This window comes from Perissodus microlepis, chromosome 16 (genome assembly GCF_051167445.1).
Source record: "Perissodus microlepis isolate ML-2025 ecotype Zambia chromosome 16, ASM5116744v1, whole genome shotgun sequence".
Taxonomy (NCBI): domain Eukaryota; kingdom Metazoa; phylum Chordata; class Actinopteri; order Cichliformes; family Cichlidae; genus Perissodus; species Perissodus microlepis.
In genome coordinates this window covers 25,617,027-25,639,590 of record NC_140476.1, presented here as the reverse complement: position 1 = coordinate 25,639,590, position 22,564 = coordinate 25,617,027, and the positions used below count along the sequence as shown (strand labels likewise).

Sequence of the window (22,564 nt, the reverse complement as noted above, 5' to 3'; positions counted from 1 at the left end):
CAGTTTTGTTTGCCAGGCTGAGCCATGTTTTAGCTCGGTGAGATGAGCAGCCGTTCTCAGAGCAGCAGTTCGAATCCCTCTTATGACAAAAAAAAAAAAAAATCAGTTAACAGTTCAACTGTTTAAACTCTTTTCAACACAAATTTCAGCTTTTTCACCCCTTTTTAGCAGAATGTTCACTTTTTCACTACTTTTCAGCACAAACTTCAGCTTCTTTACGTCTTTTTTTTTTTAGCAGAAATTCTGCTAATTCACCTGTTTTCAGCACAAAGTTCTGCTTCTTAATCTCTTTTCAGCAAAAAAAATTTCTGCTGATTCACCTCTTTTCAGTACAATTTTCAGCTTTTTCACCTCTTTTTAGGCAAGGCAATTTTATTTGTATAGCACACTATCAGCACAAGGTAATTCAAGGTGCTTTACATGATTAAAATAAAACACAAAACATTATAAAAGTAAAATACAAGAAAACATTTACAAGAAAGCATTTACAATAAAACAATAATCAAGCCAATAATTTATATGAAAACATTTAAACAAAGAAGTAAAGAGCCATAATAGGATCAGTTACTCATAAGCAAGTCTAAATAAGTAAGTTTTAATTTTAGACTTATATGAGTTCAGTGTCTCTGCAGCTTTAAATTCTCCCGATAGTGTGTTCCAGATGTGAGGAGCATAGAAACTAAAAGCTGCTTCTCCATGTTTAGTTCTGGTTCTAGGGACGGTCAATAAATGAGAGCTGGAGGACCTGACTGATCTAGATGGTTTGTACCATGATAGCAGATCCCTAATGTACTCTGGTGCTAACCCATTCAAATATTTATAAACTAATAAAAGCACTTTAAAGTCTATTCTCTGAGCTACAGGGAGCCAGTGTAATGACTTTAGAACTGGAGTAATGTGCTCTATTTTCTTGGTTCTAGTGAGAACACGAGCAGCAGCGTTCTGAATCAGCTGCAGTTGTCTGATTGATTTTTTAGGTAAACCTGTGAAGATACTGTTACAGTAATCAAGGCGGCTAGAGATAAATGCATGGATGGGTTTTTCTAGATCTCCTTGTGTCATCAGTCCTTTAATCCTAGAAATGTTCCTCAGGTGATAGAAGGCTGACTTTGTTATAACTTTTATGTGGCCCTGGAGGTTCAGGTCTGAGTCCATTATTACACCTAAATTTCTGGCCTGATTGGTAGTTTCTAGTTGGACCAGTTTGAGCTGATTACTGATATTTAATCAATCTTTTTTGGGTCCAAAGATAAGTACTTCAGTTTTGTTATTGTTCAGTTGAAGGAAATTATGAGACATCCAATTATTAATTTGCTCAATGCATTTATTAAGAGTTTGGATAGGTTCAATATCACCTGGTGACATTGAGATATAAAGTTGAGTATCGTCTGCATAATTGTGGTAGTTAATATTATTGGTGGTTATAATCTGGCTTAACGGGAGCATGTAAATGCTAAATAAGAGGGGCCCTAGGATGGAACCCTGGGGGACCCCGCATGTGATTTCTATATTTTATGATGAAAATTGGCTAATTGACACATAGAAGTTCCTGTTCTTAAGGTAGGACTTGAACCAGTCGAGTGCTGTACCAGAAAGTCCGGCCCAGCTCTCTAGACGTTCCAGTAATATATCATGATCAATGGTGTCAAACGCAGCGCTAAGGTCCAGTAGTACCAATACTGTGGATTTGCCACGGTCAGTATATATACGGATGTCATTAAACACTTTGACAAGGGCTGTCTCCGTGCTGTGATCATAAATATCAATGCCGTTGTTCATTGTGAGAAAGCTGTTTAACTGCTGGAAAACAGCTTTTTCAATAATTTTACCAATAAATGGAAGATTAGAGATTGGTCTGTAGTTTTGCATTAATGTGCTGTCTAGGTTCTTTTTCTTTAATATTGGTTTGATAACTGCTATTTTTAAGGTTTTGGGAAAGACACCTGATAGGAGGGATGCGTTAACTATTTGGATCAGATCCTCCCTGATGGCTGGGAGGACCTTTTTAAGAAATAATACTATATAATAATATATCCAAGCAGCAGGTGGCAGAGCTTAGATTCTCAATAATTTTATCGAGGCTTGATTGATTTATTGTTTGAAAGTGAGTCATTTTCTCTGCGTAAGTGCTAATTGGGCTTAACATCGGTATTGGGGTTGAAACTAATGTGCCAATCGATCTTCTGATTTTCAAGATCTTTTCAATAAAGAAGCTGGCAAATTCATTACAGGCCCTGGTGGAGCTTAGTTCAGGGGCTATTGCCACTGGAGGAGTAGTTAATCTCTCCACTGTAGCAAATAATGTCCTAGCATTATTGTTGTTTCTATGAATAATCTCAGAGAAAAATGACTCCCTTGCACCCGTCAGGGATAGTTGATAATTATTCAGCCTCTCTTTATATATCTCGCAGTGAACCTGGAGTCGAGTTTTCCGCCATTTTCTCTCAGCACACCGGCACTCTCTTTTTTCATTACATACCAGTGGATCACTTCTCCACGGAGACTTCTTTTTACTAGAGACAGTTTTAACCTTGAATGGTGCAATCTTATCCATCATGTCTAAGATTTTGGATAGAAAATCATCTGTCAGTTTGTTTACTGAATGTGTGTTGGTGGATGTTGGTGATTTAAACAAGGTGGAAGTGTACATCAGTTTAAAATAAATCAGTTTTCTTTAAGGAAGCGTTTTTTTTTAACAGTGATCTTACTCTGATTAGGTATATTGGCTAAGATGTTGCTATCAAATGAAATGCAGAAATGATCAGATAATGCAATAACGGCAATGTTAGAGATATTTAGATCTTTGCTAATAAGTAGGTCCAGAGTGTGTCCTCGATTATGCGTTGGCTCACTAATGTGCTGGATTAGATCAAAGTTATGGAGGACATAATTTAATGCTTTTGTTCCGCTATCTTGAGGCTTGTCAGTATGAATGTTAAAATCTCCCACAATTGCTATCTGGTCATAGTCTAGACAGAGCAAAGGTCATTGAAATCATTAAAAAAGTTTGTATTAGATTTTGGTGGTCTATATATGTTTAGAAATAAAACTTTGTTTGGTTCATTTATTTCAGTAGCTAAATATTCAAATATATTTAGCACAATTTTCAGGTTCCTTATCTCTTTTTTGCTGAACATTCAGCATTTTCACCTCTTTTCAGCACACATTTCAGCCTCTTCAACTCTATTCTGCACAAATTTCAGTTTCTTCACCTCTGTTCAGCAAATTTAAGCTTCTGCTCCACAGTGCACATTTTTTCTCTCATCATATCTTTCTTTGGGACCAGAACTGGTTTGGCTCAGTGGGTTGAGCAGCTACTGTGAGACCCTGTGGCTAAGGTTCGAATCCTACCTGTGACGGTTGCCATACATCTTCCCCGCTTGCATGCACTCTACTTTCTTGACACTCTTCAGTGTACCCTTTCACATACAGCCATCTTCAGCAAGCGCTTCTGCTTCTACACCTCTTTTCAGCAGATAATTCTGCTTTTCAGCTGATTTCAGCAGATTCCACTACACGGCATTCACACTGCATTTTCGCAGGAAATGCAACTTTTTCTAGTTCTAGTTGCTCCGACCTTTGCTGGTTAACTAGTCCCTCAGTTTTTATCCGATTTTCACCATTCAAATTTTAGACTGTTCAGCTCCTTCTGCTAATTCCTGCTATGTCTTTTGGTGCTCATAACGTTTATACTTTTTGAAATATTAAGCTTTTTTGATCACCAGTTTAGCTTGCCGGGCTGAGCCATATTTTAGCTCTATGAGATGAGCAGCCGTTCTCAGAGCGGGAGGCCCGGGTTCAAATCTCGCTTATGGCAAATTTTTTTTCATTTAACAGTTCAACTTTTTAAACTCTTTTCAACACAAATTTCAGCTTCTTCACCCCTTTTCAGCTGAAATTTCAGCTTTCTCACCCCTTTTCAGCACAAATTGCAGATTCTTTTTTCAGCAGAAACCTCAGCTTCTCTTCCTCTTTTCAGCAGAAATTCTGCTGATTCACCTCTTTTCAGCGCAAAGTTCTGCTTCTTTACCCCTTTTCAGTAGAAACTTCTGCTTCTTCACCTCTTTTCAGCAGAATTTTCAGTATCTTCATCTCTTTTTAGCAGAAAGTTCAACTCTTTTCAGCACAAATCTCAGCCTCTTCTGCTCTTTTCAGCAGAATTTTCAGGTTCTTCACCTTTTTTCAGCACAATTTTCAGTTTCTTCATCCTGTTCAGTCACCTGAGAACCAAATTGGCTCAATAAGATGAGCAACCGCCTTGAGACCAGGTGGCGCAGGTTCAAATCCTACCTGTGGCTTTTGCCGCACATCTTCCCTCCTCGCACTCACCCTGCTTTCTTGACACTCTTCAGTGTAATCTTTCACATAAAGCAGTTTTCAGCAAAGAGTTCAGCTCCTACACAGTGTTTTCAGCACATAGTTCTCCTTCTTCTGCTGTTTTCAGATTCCACTACACGGCATTCACACTGCATTTTCGCAGGAAATGCAACTTTTTCTAGTTTAAAGAGGAGTTTTTACACATCTTCTATAATGTCATATTTTCACCTCTTCTACATATTTAGACAATGTAACAGCTTTGTTAAAGCACATCTTAGATTAATTTTATGTGACTGATATAAAAAGAAAGAATTCTCATATCATTCCCATGGCCAAAAAAAACAAAACGTAGGCCTCAGTCTGAAGTCAGTTTGATCAAGAATATCAAAAAAACGATTAAAAATAAATGCCTGAAATTTTCACTGCCCTCTCTTACCATCGGAGTGAATTTGGGACAGACACAAAAAAAAATGTCTAGTGACAATTTCTGAATAATATAAAGAATTTCACAACACAGTGAACTAGAAAACCCTTCATAAAAACAAGAGAGGACATTTTTTCAGCCACATGAAAATCTCTTTTACAACAAAGAGTGGAAGAACTGAAAGGCCTTGTTATTGTTACGCACTGTTTTTTGCATGGTGACGCGCTCATTGCCAAGATCTAGCTCCTCTGTCAGATGATGTTGTGTATGTGATGAACTTTGTCAGGACAAGACCTCTGAGAAGCTGCATACATCCATCTTTATGTGACGAAATGGAAGCAGACGCACAACAGCTTTATTATCCATACGGAGGTCTGAAAGTTGTCGAGGGGAAAAGTACGGGCCTGTCTATATGAGCTGCAGAAGGAACAAAAACTGTTTTTGACTGCTGAGAGGAACAGCGATGAGTGGTGTGTGCGGCTGCCATACAAGGAGACATCAACACTGCCGCACTGTGTGACATAACAGGTAAACATCTGGAAAGTCTTAGAGAGAAGTTGTCATTTTATTTCCTCTGAACTTTCGCTGAATGCCTTCACTGGGATATGAACCACAATAGATCAGCAGCAGTTTTTGGAAAGGAAGTGATTTGGTAAGAGCAGGAGGAACTAACTGAACTGAGACAAGCTAAGCTCTGCTGATCTACCTTTGGACAGTTTTTAGCCGACTGCACTCCACCCTTTTCCGGCTGAGAACCATGGCCTCAGATTTGGAGGTGCTGATCCTCATTCCCGCTGCTTCACACTCGGCTGCGAACCGTTCCAGTGCGAGCTGGAGGCCATCACCCGATGAAGCCAACAGAACCACATCATCCGCGAAAGGCAGAGATGAGATTCTGAGGTACCAAAGTGAAAGCCCTCCGCCACTTGGCTGCACCTAGAAATCCTGTCCATAAAAATTATGAACAGAATCGGTGACAAAGGGCAGCCCTGGCGGAGCCCATCTCCCACCGGGAACGAGTCCGACTTAATGCCGGCAATGCGAACCAAGCTCTTGCAACGGTTGTATAGGGATCGAATGGCCCGTAGCAATGGGCCAGACACCCCATACTTTCGCAGCACCTCCCACAGGACACCCCGAGGGACACGGTTGAATGCCTTCTCCAAGTCCACAAAACACATGTAGACTGGTTGGGCAAACTCCCATGCACCCTCAAGTATCCTTGAGAGGATAAAGAGCTGTTCCAGTGTTCTGCAACCAGGATGAAAACGGCATTGTTCCTCCTGTATCCGAGGTTCGACTAGCGGATGAACTCTCCCTTCCAGCACCCTGGCATAGACTTTCCCAGGGAGGCTGAGGAGTGTGATCCCCCTGTAGTTGGAACACACCCTCCGGACCCCCTTCTTAAAGATGGGGACCACCACCCCGGTCTGCCAGTCCAGGGGTACTGCCCCAGATCTCCACGCAACATTGTAGAGGCGTGTCAACCAGGACAGCCCTACGACGTCCAGAGCCTTCAGGAACTTGGGGCGGACCTCATCAACACCAGGGGCTCTGCCACCAAGGAGTTGTTTAACTGCCTCAGTGACCTTGCCTCCGGAAATTGGGGGGTCATTCCACTCATCCCCAGACTCTGCTTCCTCCTCGGAAGACGTGTCAGTGGGATTAAGGAGGTCCTCAAGGTATTCCTTCCACTGCCTGACAATTTTCTCAGTCGAAACCAAACCGATTTGCTCAGTTGTAAATAAAACAGCAAAGTAAACGTGACCCGACAAACAAAACCTGAGTGAATTAAGTCCAGTTAAACACAGGACCACTGAGTGCTAAAACTCAGGTGAGGTTTCAAAGCTGTGTGCCGGTGATTGGACATAAGCCGCCGATAAAGTGGGTTCGCCAATAAAGTGCTCTGTTGGGAAACAAGCTCCAGGAGCTCTGCACTCGGGAAAAAACTACATTTACTTATCTTGTGCAGAAAAATGCGCCGATATTGCGTTAAATCGAGCACCGGCTGCCCAGTTAAACTGTGACTATCACCAGGTAACGTGGGCGTGTTTCTTGAATTAGCAGCAGGTGTTAAACAGCTGACAAGTGAGGAGGAGGATGCATGCACGTAAACTGAGAGCCTGTTGAGCTGATTGCTGGTGTCGTGAGAAAAATGTCAGCTCCTTCTTTATGTTACAGAGTAACAGAGTAAGTACAGAGACACAAGACCAGGCAGAAAGAGACGATCGTTCGGTGCAAATGAGAATCTGCGAATGCAACATGTGGAACACGGAGAGTGGAATATATAAACAAACCGGTTAACGTAACCCCCCCCCTCCCTTTTCCCCAAAAAACAAACAAGCTAAAAAAAAAAAACCAAAAAAACTGTCAAGATGGAACACCGGGGCTGTGAGCTTGGTACACTCTGTCAGCTGACTGTTAGCAGAGCTAGTGACATCTCTGAAAACACCTGAGCACTTTTGTAAACATGTTCTATGTTGACAACCTGACCAGACATGTGAAGATTACGCCACTACATTCACGGCTGTAGTTGTGTAGTTTGTAACAGAAAAACGGGGTATTTTAAAACTTTACACCACCACCATTGCTGCCTGTGATTTGAAATGCATTCTGGGATACCTGGCCGCCCCAAGTCCACATAAGCAATCGATTATCTAGGATCGACCTGTCTTGACTTACTTTGCACGGCAACCAATCAAATGTTAGAGAAGCTGCAGTGGAAGCGTTAACCCCGACCACTTAGTTTGATGGGTGAGGCTGACAGATAAAATTATTTCAAGGTGAGACATGAAGGGGACAATAGTGCCATAATGAATTAAATAAATAAATCATTAAATAATTCATTAAAACGGTCAATAATTAATTAAATGTGTCGTAAATATTTATTAAATTCATTATTTCCAATTTTAATTCATTATTGCCACATTTAATTAATTATTTAATGGTGTATTTAATTAATTCATTATGTCAGTCCTGGCGTTCCATACTTGTGCAAACGTATAGTGCGAGAAAAGTACTGAAAAACGACTAATTTGCATGAGCATGTACATGTCCTCCATCTGGCTGCGTATGCTAGGCTATCACCAGCTTCTGCAGCTCCATCAGCAAGCATTTGGGCGCACTCTGAGGAGGGTGCATTTGCTCGCAGATGAAAGAGGGTGTTGTTAAAACAGCGCTATTATTTTTTTTTTTTCTGTTGACTAGTTGTATTAGCTCCATCATTATTAGCAAACTTACTCATGGGCAAATAAATAAATCGCCCTTGTAAAAACTATCAACGATAGGCTCGATATATTCGTCCAAACGCCCAACCCTAACACACACACACACACACACACACACACACACACACACACACAAACTAGAAGGTTCTTTCTTCTTTCTCTGACTTTGTCAAATCTATGTTTCCTACTGGATACACTTCATCTGAGCCACAGGAGTGGGAGAAGTGGAAGTGGGTTTATTTAAGCCCAGACACCCCACCACAAACATCCTTCCTGCCAGCTTCGGTGGGGGTTTTTAAAAAGTGCGTGCTCATACATACACACAGAGGCACTTCACGAGTTACATGCAGGGTCAAAACCATCAACAGTTGTTCACATGTAAAATGTGCAAGATTGTTGCCCCCACTCCCTCACCCCACCCCCAAAGAGGTTTTAACGGAGTTGGGAAAACTGGGAGAAAAATAAGTATACCTGAAAACTGGAAATTGAAGGATCAAAGGTTAAACTTAATCTCATGCCTTTGACTTCCAGCAGTCACTGTCAACACACATTGTCACACTCAACCCACTCCCAGTACCACTGCTCTAACGCAGTTTGTCTTTTTGTTGTTACCAGTTTTGTTAATTAGGAAGCACAATGGGCAGTCAGTAAATAAGAAGAAAATGGATGTGTAGTGTAGGGCTGCCACAAATGATTATTTTGATAGTTGACTAGTCACCGATTATTTTTGCGATTAGTCGACTAATCAGATCATGCATTCATTGGACGTACAGCGTACAGCTTATTGCACCAGCACGCATCTGCTCTTATATAACTATCATTAGCTTAAAGCTTTAAGTGTTTAAGGTATGTGCTAACTAAAAATAAAGACAAGATGATAGTTTCTTAAATTTTAATGAAATCTGCAGGTTGTTTCGGTGAAGTTTAATAAACTCCTTGCTATCTAAAATATAACAGGACACCGGAGTATATTCTCGAGCATCTCACACTTCTGATAATCAGTTGTCTGCTTGAGGTTTATTCAGCTGTGTAAAAACTATAACTTTAATCTCAGCCAAACCGATTTACTCAGGAACAAATAAAATACAAAAAAAAAGCCAAACAATACCATTTTTAAATTATCTAAGTGAGTTATATATGTTTAACCTGAGTAGTGAAAGACGGCGGTAGGTTTGAAAACGATTTGCCGGGAGTCCGGTGTTCTCACGGGCTCTAGTTACCCTTGCCCCCGGCTAGCTATCGAGCTAGTGGGTAACAGACGTCTCCGAAAACGTCAGAGCGCTTTTGAAAATATGTGGTGTCTTGATAAACTGAACAGATATTTGAGGTTTACACAGCTACATTCTCGCCTAAAAATATGTTAAACTTTTATTTTGTGACCCAGAAAGAATAATAAGAGTAATATTAAAACTAACTAGCTGCCGCCATTGTTGTAAACTGATCTGGGCTGCGCTATGAATTCTGGGACAGAGCTACTTCTTCTTCGGGATTTAACGGCAGCTGGCATCCTTGTACATGCAGTGCTGCCATCTTCTGTTTCAGTCCGTTATTACACTCTTAAATACTACTACTTATTCCTGCATCTTTTGTGATCTTACAAAGCTTCAAACGACGCGTCGACTATTAAATCAGTTGTTTTCTATTAAATCAATGTTCTCAAATGCTGCAGATCCAAGCATTCTTCTTTACTTTGGGCTATTTTAAGGACCAATGTAACCCAGCCATAAATTACATATTGTTATAATTACACAAAATGTGTTCCTTATACCTGACTGTTAGGATCTCCAAGCCTGTAGTTATATTCATTATTAGTTGGAGCCCCTCCTCATTGTTCTTCTTCTTCTTTGGTGCAACCCTATGAATACAGTGTACCCCTTTGGCCTCTCCCCTTTTCTACAATTCCCCTGTGGGAGAGGTGGGTGTCATTTCTTTCCAGACACTGTATAACACACATGTAATGTATATTTATCCACCCTGATGCTTCTGATTGTGATTTTAGTTCAACTATTGCCATCATTGTGCTTGTTTTTGTGAGATGCTATAAATGTGTAGTATGTGTGTGTCACAAATGTGTTTTAGGCGCCATTAACGCTAGCATGATATATAATTCTGGCTAGCTTGGAAGTTGTGATGGGTTGAGCTAACCCTCTCCCCCACTGTTTGTATTTGGTCGTAGGAGCTGGAGCGAGCAAGTTATTTACTTGGAGGTCTTTCTTTCTTTTACCTTTCTTTGTCAGGTATGTCGGATTTTGTGTTGGTGTTTTTTTTTTAATCTTATGTCAAATATGTCCCATGTAAGTTCGTACTTTATGTTTAATGTAAAAATAAATGCAGCCCCTTTTCTACAATTTCCCTGTGGGAGAGGAGCTTTCTTTCTTTTACCTTTCTTTGTCAGACACAACGCAGAAACACACCGGTTACACTAACACCTTGTAAGACAGTCTCTGTGATATTATCCTCAGAATATGTTAGATGAAAGAGATCCAAAAGAGAGATACAACTCAAACACACGCACCTATTACAAGTCCTACAGTGAGTTTCAGTATCAAACCAATGAAACCAACAAAAATCAGCTTCTCGCTCTCTTTTAATTTTTATGGAATCATGTTTTGTCTTCACTCTCTGCTCCCCACATGTTTAAAACAAAGAAAACTTCACATACACTACTGTGCAATAGTCTTGAGCTCCCCCTGATTTCTTTATATTTTGCCTACAATGAGCCTGACTATAGTCATCTGTAGTCAAGTGGTCTGAAAAGAAAGACATTGGCTGCCTTTTCTATCATATTCAGTTCAGTCTTTGTGCCTGACCATTTACAGAGAAATGTCTTTGTTTGTTATTGTTTTTCCCTAAACCACTTAACACTGACCTATGAATCATTCAAGCATTTTAAAAAAGCACTGAACTTATGAGATAAATCACTATTGGGTCTACACAAAACAGACAACCTAAGACAGAACCCATTTTAAATTATATCTTTAGTCACTTTGTTACTAGCAACCTGTTAAAAAAAACATACAATGTATGTAATACATGTGTGTAATGTATCCTATTTCTTTGGTTGAATCTACAAAAAAGGGGTTGGCAGGCATAAAATAGTATTCCTGCACCAACAAAGCATGTTTCAGCATGGTGTGCAGTGCATCCTCAAAAAATAAGAAGTGGTAGGCATGAAAAAAAATCCAACTGTAGTAGACGAGGAGTATATGACTCATGAGAGGGGGGAAAAATACAGCAAGACCTGACACAGTACCTGAGAGATGCATCTGGACCTTCAGTTTACAACCTGGGTTATAATAAAACTGTAAACTGCGCAAACTGTTTTTAGAATTAGAATAGAATTCAACTTTATTGTCATTGCACATGCACAGGTACAGGGCAACGAAATGCAGTTTGCATCCATCCAGAAGTGCTTTAGTGATATAGATATATTACAATATATATTAGCAATAATATAGATATGTAAGTATATTACAGAAATGGGTCTATTATGGTATGTTATAATGTACACGGTATGAAGTATGTTGTGAATATTCTATAACTATAAGTATGTACAGGCTGTAGTGAGTACAAGCTATGTACAGGCTATGAACAGGATATAAATATGAAATAAAAATAAATAAATAAATTTTAAAAAAAAATTAAAAAAAAAAAATTAAAAAAAAAACCTCACTTGGAGTTTAGTTGGGTTACACAAAGTTGGGATGCACAGTCAGCCAAGAGTAGATGTCATTAGATATGTTATCAAGCAGACACAGGAGCTAAGGACATTTAGTGATGGGGACGGGATTGGCAGTAAAACAGGTATCAGCCACCAAAAATAATAAATCTAATATTTTCTATTAATTCTATTTTTTATATGATATTCATTTGTTTCAGACAGTTGTTCCAACAAGGAACTTAAACTCCTGCACTCTCAGCAAACACGGCTAAATTTTTTGATTTATAAAAAACACTAGAGCTGTACTTCTTCTCCTTCCTCAGTAGGTTAGTAAGTTTGTGTTACTGTGTCACTAAGGTGCTAGTTTTTGTTATTTCAGTAAGTATCCTGTGCCAGTACCCTCACTTCTTGTACTCTTGTTGAAACTACAGCTACATTTTTTTAGCTTATTCTTTCTCATCCTTGTTGACTGGTGCCACACAAACAATGCTCCTCTGAAGGCTTTTGAATCTAAAATTTAAGAGAAGGTGAACTACAACTTTACTTTTACACTTGAATATATTATTTATTTTATCACTCCATTCCATCACTTTAAGCGTGAGCCTAGAAGCTGAAATAGACAAGGGACAGTGGAGATTTGGGATTTCACGAGTGTGCAGTTAGAGAAGAGGTGAAAGCACTGCCATGGCTTTATTGTCTTTAAAAATTCAAACATCGGTCAAACTTGTGATATTTATTACTGTCTTTAAAAACAAAAAAACACTGTCACATTTCCAAGTGTGATCACCTTTCGTACAATTAACCCAAATGTGTGTGATAACCTGTGTGCATGCATGTGTGTACCTCTCTTGCAGTTCCTGGTCACTTAAATGTAGTTGTTCCTTTAGAGTCTGGTATCTGTCCCACCTCAGCAGCCTGGTCCCATCATACAGATCTATCTCCCTGTCATGGAGTAACCTGGGGCAAGAAAATAAAATCTGAGAAATGAGCTGAGTGGTGTGTGTTTGTTTGTTATTTTACAGCACCGGCTTCCTTTATTAAGACACTGAAACAATAAGAAATACATTAAAGCAAAACCTTAGCTGCTGTGGAGCGTTCTGAAAGGAGAACACAGAGTACAGATGGCACAGATAACAAAAAACCCAATATCAACAGAGCATTTGGAAAATATCACAGCAGCTACATCCAGGAAATGAGGCAAAGCACCTGGATAGTACAGCCAAGGTTCCCAGGTTAACTCTGTGTATGCCGTCGAGAAGCAGCAGCTTGCCCTCCATGGCAGCAGTGACCAGTGGAGATGGCCTCCATGCTGTGTCCCCATTTGGGAGCGTGTACCTCTGTTGGAGAAGGTCCCTGACTGTCATGTCCTGGGAATCAAACACAATGGAGGGAGGTGTGTGATAAAGGCAAGAAAGTGGGAGATGGAAAATGAACAGCAGAGACAGATGTGTACAGCAGGTTGGCAGAGCAAAAAAGATCTAAAAATAGTCAGAAGTGATTCTGTCTGCGATTGCGTTCAGTAACTGTGAAGACAAGATGACAAATACACCAGCTTTCCATTTTTCCCTCCTTTAACTCTGTTCCCAGATGGTTTGGCCCAGCTGCTAAATGCAATATCTCTGCTTTACAGATAACGCTGTCTGTTAAGCAAGACTGTCATATTCACTGTCACGCTGCCATGTCATGGTAAAGACAGGGGGTAGACGAGGGAGGACAAGTGCAGTTGCAAAATTTGTTCTAGGCAGTGATTACTGCAATCCTAACTGCTTCACAGCAACATACTACTCATTGCTTTCTTGAATTAAAGAGAATTAGATACAGCTGTAACAGCAGCTGGTATGAGAGAGCTTCATTTTGTCACAATATCAAGTTCAAACATTAAAAGACTCAGAGGAAGTGTCATTTGTCCTAGATCCGGTGACATTTATCATTTCTACGCATCATAAACCCCTCAAGTCCTGTCTATTATTTTCACATTTTCATCTAACAGAACAGACAGTGATGCATTCAGTGAGAGCTCCAACAAGTAAGGCCACACTGATAAACATGGGACATAACAATACTATATCTCCCCATCACCAGGCTGGAGTGAAAGCCTGAAAGCCTTATAATAATAAATCAGAGAGACTGGTGCTATTGAACCAGGTTAATTTTTTTAAACGTCATCAAAAAGAACATCAACAGTGCCCATGCGAAGGATGGTATTCTATACATATGCTCTTTAAAAGATTTTCTGCAAAATGTTTTATGACGATCCTGATGAAGGTCATGAATCAAATCCCACCCCCAACCCCCCCCCACACACACACTCACACACTCAGCTTGTTGAAGGACACAATTTATATTCTGTTCTCTAGCCTGACATGTCACTTTGCTTTCCCAAAAATGGGGTTTTCAGAGTTGACCAGATGAATTGCGTGGTGAAGGATTCCACAATTCCCGCAGCACAGGTCACCCCTGACCTCAGCTAGCTAAGAATAGCAGCTACATGATGCATTCATACATACAGAGCTGCAGCACACCCGCTTCCTTCACAATTATCACCGAGCTGACTACATTCCACACACACACATATTGCACACATGCACTGTACACTCATTCAAAATTCTAAAAGCAATAAAAAAATCAAAATAAATTAACCAACTGAGCATGCACTTCAACTTATGCTTTTCCCTATTTTCTCTCGTATATACATACTGCTCAAAAAATTTACACGAGCACTTTTTCATGAGAGAACAGCATCAAGTCCATTAAAATTCTGGGATTTTGATCTGATTGGTTAGGTATCGGGATGATGCCCTGGTCCAGATCTGGGTGGGCACCATCCATCATCTCAGAAGGCCAGAACAGCTCCAATATAAGATACATAAGCATTATATTTACCTGTCAATCATGCAAAGTTAATCTAGTAAAGTCCAAAATTTTAAATATGAAGCTGGAAATTAGCATAACAGAGCCACTTAAATCTAAGAAGACTTTTAATAAAATACCCTCATAGCAACATTTGCTTGCCTCTCCACCCTACTGGTTGGGGTTCTCTATGGCAGTATCACACTGGGGCCTACACATTCCAGAGAAATAACTGACGCAACAGTTAAATGAATAAGCAATCTCATGCTGAGTGTGCACGGTCATGCCGGGCTGTGCCAAGGTGCAAAAGCATCTGGACATCAGTGCCAGAGTATAAATTGTTGTTAACAAAATGCTGTGTCCGCATGTAGTGCTGGGAGCCCAAGGTAGTCAGAACAGTGCTACACCCTCTTCATGACATATCTGAGTTATCTGAGCCACTGATAATAATATTTTTCCCTGACATTATAAATACATTATTAGATTAGCATATATTTACTGCTTTAATTTGCAAACTAAGACAGATATATACATGACGCACAGAAGTATCTGTAAAAAGAAATACTGCAAAATCTTTTACAATGTAGGTCAAAAGGATGACAGATGGTGAAAGACATGACTGTGGCATTAATTATTCTTCCCCTCATGCTCTGCAGACAACTCAAAACTTCAGAAAAAATCATATTTTTGAACATTTTAAAGACCAGACGTTTTTACCTGGTAGAGCATGACAGGCTCCATGCTGTAACCCAGCATCTCAGCAAACTCTCTGGCAATCACCGACTTGCCGCAACCCTAGAAATAAAAGAAGGTATTCGTTATTAAAATCAGATTCACTATGTGCATTGTATGTGTATATGTATATCAAGTGTTAGCCACCTTAGGTCCTATCAGACATATGTCCTTAACCATGTGCGACTGTATCATCTCGGCCAACAACTGGGAGTGGCTTGGTGTATGAATGTAGGTGGGACTGCTTTTGGGTGGACGTGGCTCCTTAACGCCTGCTGGAACCTGAAGTTTCATAAACAGGAGAAACAAGCATGAAGGAGGCAAACAACAGCAGCAGCATCTGGTGAAGCCTGACATTTTACCCTGTGTGGGAAGAAAAAAAAAGTAAAAAAGAAAGTAAAAAATATGTTTAGCTCCCTTTATGGTTACTTTCTTATGACTGGCTGCCCCTCACAAACAAGTTTGCACAGCTGGTGTGCAGAGCTTTGTGCTTGCAGCCAGCACTGTGTGCATATTAAGGATGTTTCCCCTTATTAACTTAGTACAAAAACTAGAAAAAACACACATACCACTCCCTCAGTGGGTGAGAGTGGTATGTGTGTGATAGTTTATATCGATATTTTGGTTTTGCTGCCCCCAGACTTGGGTCATTCCACCGCGGTCATCCAGACATCACCTGGAGTGGCTCTGTGCCCCACGGATCAAGAACCACTGCCCTAAACAAACCCGTGATTCACAGATTCACTGCCGAACAGCTGGAAACAAAATTCATCATTTTTTAAGAACTCTGCGTTAAACAAGCAAAAAAAAAACCACTACATATTAGGAGCCAACACAGTTCCTGCCACACATGAAGAAAGTGCAGCCTCAAAGAGTTAACCAGAGTGATATCATTTGTTTACCTGCAGGATCCACACCACTATTTTTAGTAGTCTGAAAGGATGTCTGTTTTTCCAAACACTATGCAGAGATACATTCACACACACTGCTGCTTTTTTATCTAACATGAAAAATTAATGACTGATAAAGATGTTGCCTTAACAAAATTTACATTCAGCTACAGAGTGTCAGTGAGAGATAAGACGGTCAAGCTACTGATACAGTGTGTCTGCCTGTCTGTCCGTGTGTGGTCTGCGACGTGATAATGGGCATCTCTATAAAAGGATGACTTAATCACTCTGCATGTTTTTTGATTCATAATGAAGCCTAATGCTTGCACTCATTAGGATCGATTACACTATAGATTTGCTTTATGCATTTTTTTATACATTAAATGCTTTTTATTGTTAATGTTTGAATGGACTAATGGAAATTTAATAGAGTGACTTTTATCTGAAAAATGCAGGATGGGTTTTCTGCAAAATCTAACCCGTCAATGCAACGCTTCAGTGACTCTCACATTGTCAAACGTGAGAAACGCTAGCTAACAGTTGCTTAGTAAATGAGCCTGCTAATCATAAATATCAATAATGACTAACTGTGACTATTGTAAACGACTCACGACTCCAGCTAGCACAGAAAAATTACACAGTATCTTAAGAAAAACAAAACAAAACAGTGAAATAAGTACGTAAGGCTGGCTAATTTAAGACTGACACATAGTTGTAATGAATTTGGCCAAATTATAAGTCATATCAATGTTGTACGATTTGTGTTAGTCAGAGCTAGCTGGCTAACCGCGTAATATGTATGCTAACCTTGCCAGACAGTTAAATCTGCACAGCGTGCAAACTAGACTTTAGCTTAAATGTTTACTGCAAACAGTGACCAAAAAATAAAACCAACAAGGACATATTTAAAACTGCTGTTCCTTTGATGACCACTTGAGGTCAGCTCCAAAGACACTAATCTCCACTGACTCACATATCAAAATGCTCAACTTTACAGCAGAAATACAGTATGTCTATGTCATGGTATTAAAAAAATGATATTTAAAAAAAGAAGAAAAAATTGCTATCTTGAAATTAGGGTGTTTTTTTCTTCACTCATTGTATTAAGGTCTAAAGGTTGGTCTTGATGCATACTCAATTTGGCCGTAGCGTTTTCAGTGGGAGAAACATTTCGTCACTCATCCAAATGACTTCTTCAGTCTCAGCTGACCACTGATCTTTGACCACTGATCTTTGACCACTGATCTTTGGCGGAGTCATTTACATGAAACGGGAAAGACCATCTCTGAATCAAGGAGGGGGCATAAGTGTACATCTTTTCCCATCTTACTTTGCCATGATTGCAGCCATTCCCCAACTCTCTGTGAATGGTACTCATTGCCATCAATCAATGATCACTGATCAATGGGCTTTGATGAGTGGTCATGACAATTTGCAGATCAAGGAACTGACCTCACATCCCACTGTTCATTCAGTGGGCTAGATTTGTGCAAATGTGCTGTTTATAAGGTTGGGGAAACCTGCAGTCAGCTGAGACCGAAGAAGTCACTTGGATGATGACGCAGCGTTTCTCCCACTGAAAACGCTACATCCAGAATCAGTCTTTTGGGGTCTAAAGGTTGGGTAATAATTGCGCTGTCCACAGAGGTTGCTTGACTTTATATGTTCTGCTCGTCCCTCTAAAGCATCTTTGAAATGCTTATTTGAAGAAATACAACTTGATTTGTTTATGTCTAATTAGTGAATTAAATTATATCCTTCATTGATTTGTAACATTGTGATACTAATTGGGTATCTGTGTCTTTGCAATGATCCCAACTTGCAAACCAAGCTGGTTAGCTGATAACCTACAGTCCAATAAACAAGAAGGCAACTACCACACCTCTAAATTCAAGGCTTCAAAATAAAAGTTCACAAAGCAGTGGGCGATGTCATGCTGGCTATGTCTGTCTTTTATATGTAGTCTATGGTGTACACCCAGACTGCTGGTACCTGAAAGGTGATGTCTTTGTCCACTACATGTAAAGTGATGTCTGCATGGCCTTCTACATCTTTTGCCGTGGACACACTCAAAATGGTGGTGGGTGCTGGCTGACGATGACCATCCAGAAGCTCAAATCGCTGTGAAAGAATGCATATAAAGCAAAACTGATGCCTTCAATCAACCATATGATGTTCAGGTTATATCAAGCATGCACCTGAGGTAAAACCATATACAGACACTTTAACATCACATCTTGACTTACACTGAGTACACCCTCAACAGCAGTGCGACCGTCCTTGCCCAACATACTGTTATATGGATAAAGCCTATGGAGCAGTTGCTGGGAGGATAGCATTGGGAAAGAGTTCTGGAAAAGGACAGAAAAGTCACACAGGCACTAGTAACTTTAAAAAAAATTTCTCCTTTAAATTTTTGGCTTTCATTTTTCTATCTCGCTCCTGTCTCACCAGGACATGAAGGACAGGAAGCAGGTTGTCCACAGGAAAGTCAGGAAGGCCTAGGCTGGATGATTCCTGGGAGCATAGCGTAGTAGCTAGTGAGAGCAGCTGGGAAACTCTGACACACAGGAGACAACACAATACTGCATGAAGACACAGACCATCAAAGAATACTCGCACTTCAGTATGCATCTACCTAAATGTACCTTTCTGCAGCGACATTTGGTCCTGCTGAGTACAGCAACTCCAACTGGTCCTGAAAATATACAGAAGAAAACAAGACTTAAATATCCTCAAAGTCTCACAAATTTACTGCAGACCACAGTTGGCTGAGAGGCCAGAGAGAAAGAAAACAAAAGCTCAATATTTAAATTCCAGAACAAATCCAAAACTAATATATCCTTCTAGTATTATCGCTAATTTTCTTCAGTATAATAACATTTCAGTATGTTGTACAAAGTGTGTTATGTTTATTATCAGAGTGCATAAAAGGAAAATTTGTATCGGTGCGTCTCTTTCTCCCCCACAGCCACACCTTTCTTATCTTATTGAAGCTTTCAGATCTTATTGAAGCTTTCAGCTTGCAGATTACTTTCTTTTAAGTAATCCGTAAATTTGTGGATTGACCTTGAATGGTAGGTAATAGACGTCTCTAGCCTGGAAGCGAGAGCGGAGAGGAGGATCCAGCGGATTGCCTTTGTACTTGGGTACAGGAAGACCAAGCGCGATGACCCGAAAGTCCTCGCTTACGCGGACAATCTTCCAGCTGTCCAGCTCCTCTTTGGCATGCTCCTGAAATGCATCAAGGTAAGAAAAATGGCCTATAACTTCCTTTCATCTCACACATTTGATATTAAATGCTATTTTTATCCAAAAGGCTGCAGCTCCAAAGCTCCATGTGACAAGTACAGACTCTGAATGTCGCACAGCAGCAGGATTTATAGCAACAGCATTTTTTTCCCTCAAAACACAACAAGAGCACTGTAGGAGTAGTGTGGAAATTCACTGCTTAAGTGGGAATTTACATATAGACATGACTCCATAAACAACAGCCAGCATTATAAAATATAATAACAGCGCCCCCTGAGGCTCCCAGTAGATGAACCTGTGCTAGAAATGTGAAAATCCTAGGTAATATCCTTCTTGAGTTATCGCATTTTCACCTTGACCTGGAAGTTAAGATGACCAATATTTGAACTTGTCTGACATTTTCAGTGAATGCACCTAAGTGTCAATTTGAAAATCTTATGTCGCCTTGATCTTGAATGATCATGTTCACAAACTTGGGTGCCCACACTGCCCAGGGATTCATCCAGCGTGGCAACAATAGCCCATCAAACTTTTACAGCTGAGGGGTTAAAAAAAGTTAATGCCTCAGCTGTTGTTACCTAAAAAGATTAGTCCCATGTGTAAGTTCTAGTTTAGAAATTAGCCGTGGGAAGTGTTTGACTTGTGCAGGCGAGTGTGCTGCTCTGACCTGCAGCAGCTTGTCATAACGCTCCGCTGACATGAGGAAGCGGCCATCCTCCAGCTGCATCTCTCGATTCTCCAGCAGGTTGTTAAGAACAGGCAGGACGTTCCTCTCGGCTTTCTCCAGCCCCTCCAGGACCAGGACTCGGCCTCTTATTGCGGCCCTTACAGCACACTAGGAAAAAGCATTAAAAGTCAAGACAAAGCGATGAAGTCAATCAATACTTCAGAAATAACAGGAGAGGAAGGGGAAGGATGTTGTAAACTCTTCCAACACGTGATGAGTTTTGCCTCAGGTCAAATCTGTTGCTCCACTGTACAGGATGACCTCTGATCTCTGGGCTAAAAGCTTTTGTACAGACAGGGAATCTGACCTTCCACCAGTCCTCATTGTGTATACTCTATATAAGACAGTATAAGCTTCCGATAAAGCTTTTCCTGAGGTTGTCCTCATCTGTGTTTGTCCTCCAAGCTACTCAGAAACTTTCAAACCAGTCTCTGCTGTTTTAAGAAGCTCTATTTTCTCCCACCAAATGTGGGATAAAACATCTCAAGTTTATACAGTGTGTGTGCAAATGCATGTGTCTGCGCACATTTCTGCAGAAATCAAAAAGCACGTCTGACGTCAAGAGGCAGGAAACTTTAGCTGTCTGGGTGGACCGCAGAGCGAGCGGCTATGTAATTAGGTTAACATGTAAATGCGTGGCAGGTTGTGTGGGAAGCAGAGCCATAAAACTATAGTGAGGACCAGATGCTCTATATTTAACTCTTGATCCATTTTCGGCACCAACGCTGTAATCAGATAATTGTTAGAAATGTAAATGACGCAGGATGTAGAGTAGGAGAGAGAAAAATAGAGAGACAGGGAAGCACAGAGGGGCCTTGTGCTATGTCTGACACCAGCGATGCAGAAAAAAAGAAAAACATCCCACCAAATGCTTTTAGCCACTTAGAAATGTCACAGAACAGTGAATGTGTAATATTAATGTAACTAGAACTATTTTTTAAAAAGAGTTAAAAGTCTACAGACACATCACTTCCTATAACATCTCTTTGTGTTATATGTGATGTTTCATTTTTTTTCATAATGCTATGTGTATGAATCAAAAAGCTTCTGTTCCTAATTTACCTACTTCATGCGCATACAGAAGCATGTTTTCCCCAAAGTGTTTGCAGGTCACAACATAGACTGTATACAAACGATAGATGCAGCATCAGGTACGTCCAAGTTCATTAAACCTGCATTCTTTGAAATGACCAGTAAAGGGCAACTACCTAGTGGCAATTTCTCTAGTGATTTATGACCTCAGTAAGTATTTTCCTAATAGATTTATTGTCAGTAGTTTCCAGTCTTAATGAATACAATATGATGTTCATTTTTTTACAGTACGCTGTATTTTGAATAAGAAAAGACTACAAAGAAGGGAATCCTTCAGAGCTTGGCTAGAGTGTGACTGAAAAGTCGCTACTACACAAGTGTGCAGTCTGCTCATTTTCTCAGACAGGTCTACCTATGCCCATCATGTCACATCAGTTTAAAAAACAATAAAACAAACCAGAATGGCGATGGCAAACACAAACTCTTAAGTTGAGACTTTCAAAACAAGAGTCCACAAACCAAAACGGGTCAAGACTCCAGTTAACAAGGGTCCAAAACCATTTTAAGCTTTAATGGTAGGTTGAGAACCTAAAAAAGAACAAATTTAACACAACTCAAGCTGAAAATAAATTTGAATGATTTACAGATTCTGTATGTTTTTAATAAATGGCCTAGCATGATATAAAAAAAAGTTTTAAAAAATCAACCCTAGATAATATTTTTAATGTCACATAATATCCAATAAAATAATTTTAAATGTCCCACAAACCAGATTTTTAGAGTCTTCTGTCCCAGAACCTTTCAAATTAAATCAAGTAGACTGCTTGAGTCCTGAACAAAAAGGTTTTCCATTATTTCCGGATTTTTGGCTTCTAATTTGACAACAAACCTCTATTTACTCTGTGGTAATTCAGCCACGGCAGTGAGTTTTGTTTCCCCCATGGGGCCAGCCCTTTAACTTTAACTAGTGGAAATAAGAGAATCCAGTTTTCTTGTGGATACCTTTGAATTATATTTATATTTAATTATAATTACATGTGATATTTAATTGCAAGTTTTTTTGTTTTTGTTAAATTTTTTGTGTTGGAAAAAATTTTGTACATTAAAAAGACTTTTCCAACATGTAACTCTACCTAGAAAGTGTAGAAAGTGCATCCTGTCAAATGATTTCAGCACAGCTGTACGTTTGGGTTCAGATTCTGCTCTAGTGGAGGTGGAAGGCTTTTTATTACTGTAATAAGAGACTTATTTGTAGACCGGGTTTGAGGTAAGCTGCCTTACATAAGAGCCAGCTAAATGAAGAAGGGTGACTGGGAAATGTCAAAAATATAACAAGCATGCGATTACATCCATGTGACTCCTTCATGCATACTTTGGGGGTAGGGTGATGCTTGGAATGAAGGAGGAAGGGTGAAAAAAAAAAGAAAAAAAAAGACCAAGAACCAGAGATGA

At 39.9% G+C, this 22,564-nt stretch overlaps 1 protein-coding gene across 1 annotated transcript in view; it reads right to left on the bottom strand.

The window, feature by feature from the left end:
• The window catches only part of vwa8 (von Willebrand factor A domain containing 8), an 87,606-nt gene that overhangs the window by 56,622 nt on the left and 8,420 nt on the right, over nt 1–22,564 (bottom strand). Inside the window, exons 5-14 of the mRNA XM_084954530.1 lie at nt 20,021–20,188; nt 19,171–19,335; nt 18,750–18,799; nt 18,553–18,661; nt 18,348–18,452; nt 18,094–18,222; nt 15,359–15,493; nt 15,197–15,274; nt 12,836–12,996; nt 12,473–12,586 (exon numbers count right to left, since the gene is read on the bottom strand). Of these exons, the coding sequence (XP_084810656.1) occupies nt 12,473–12,586; nt 12,836–12,996; nt 15,197–15,274; nt 15,359–15,493; nt 18,094–18,222; nt 18,348–18,452; nt 18,553–18,661; nt 18,750–18,799; nt 19,171–19,335; nt 20,021–20,188 (1,214 nt within the window). The remainder of the gene's footprint in view (nt 1–12,472; nt 12,587–12,835; nt 12,997–15,196; nt 15,275–15,358; nt 15,494–18,093; nt 18,223–18,347; nt 18,453–18,552; nt 18,662–18,749; nt 18,800–19,170; nt 19,336–20,020; nt 20,189–22,564) is intronic.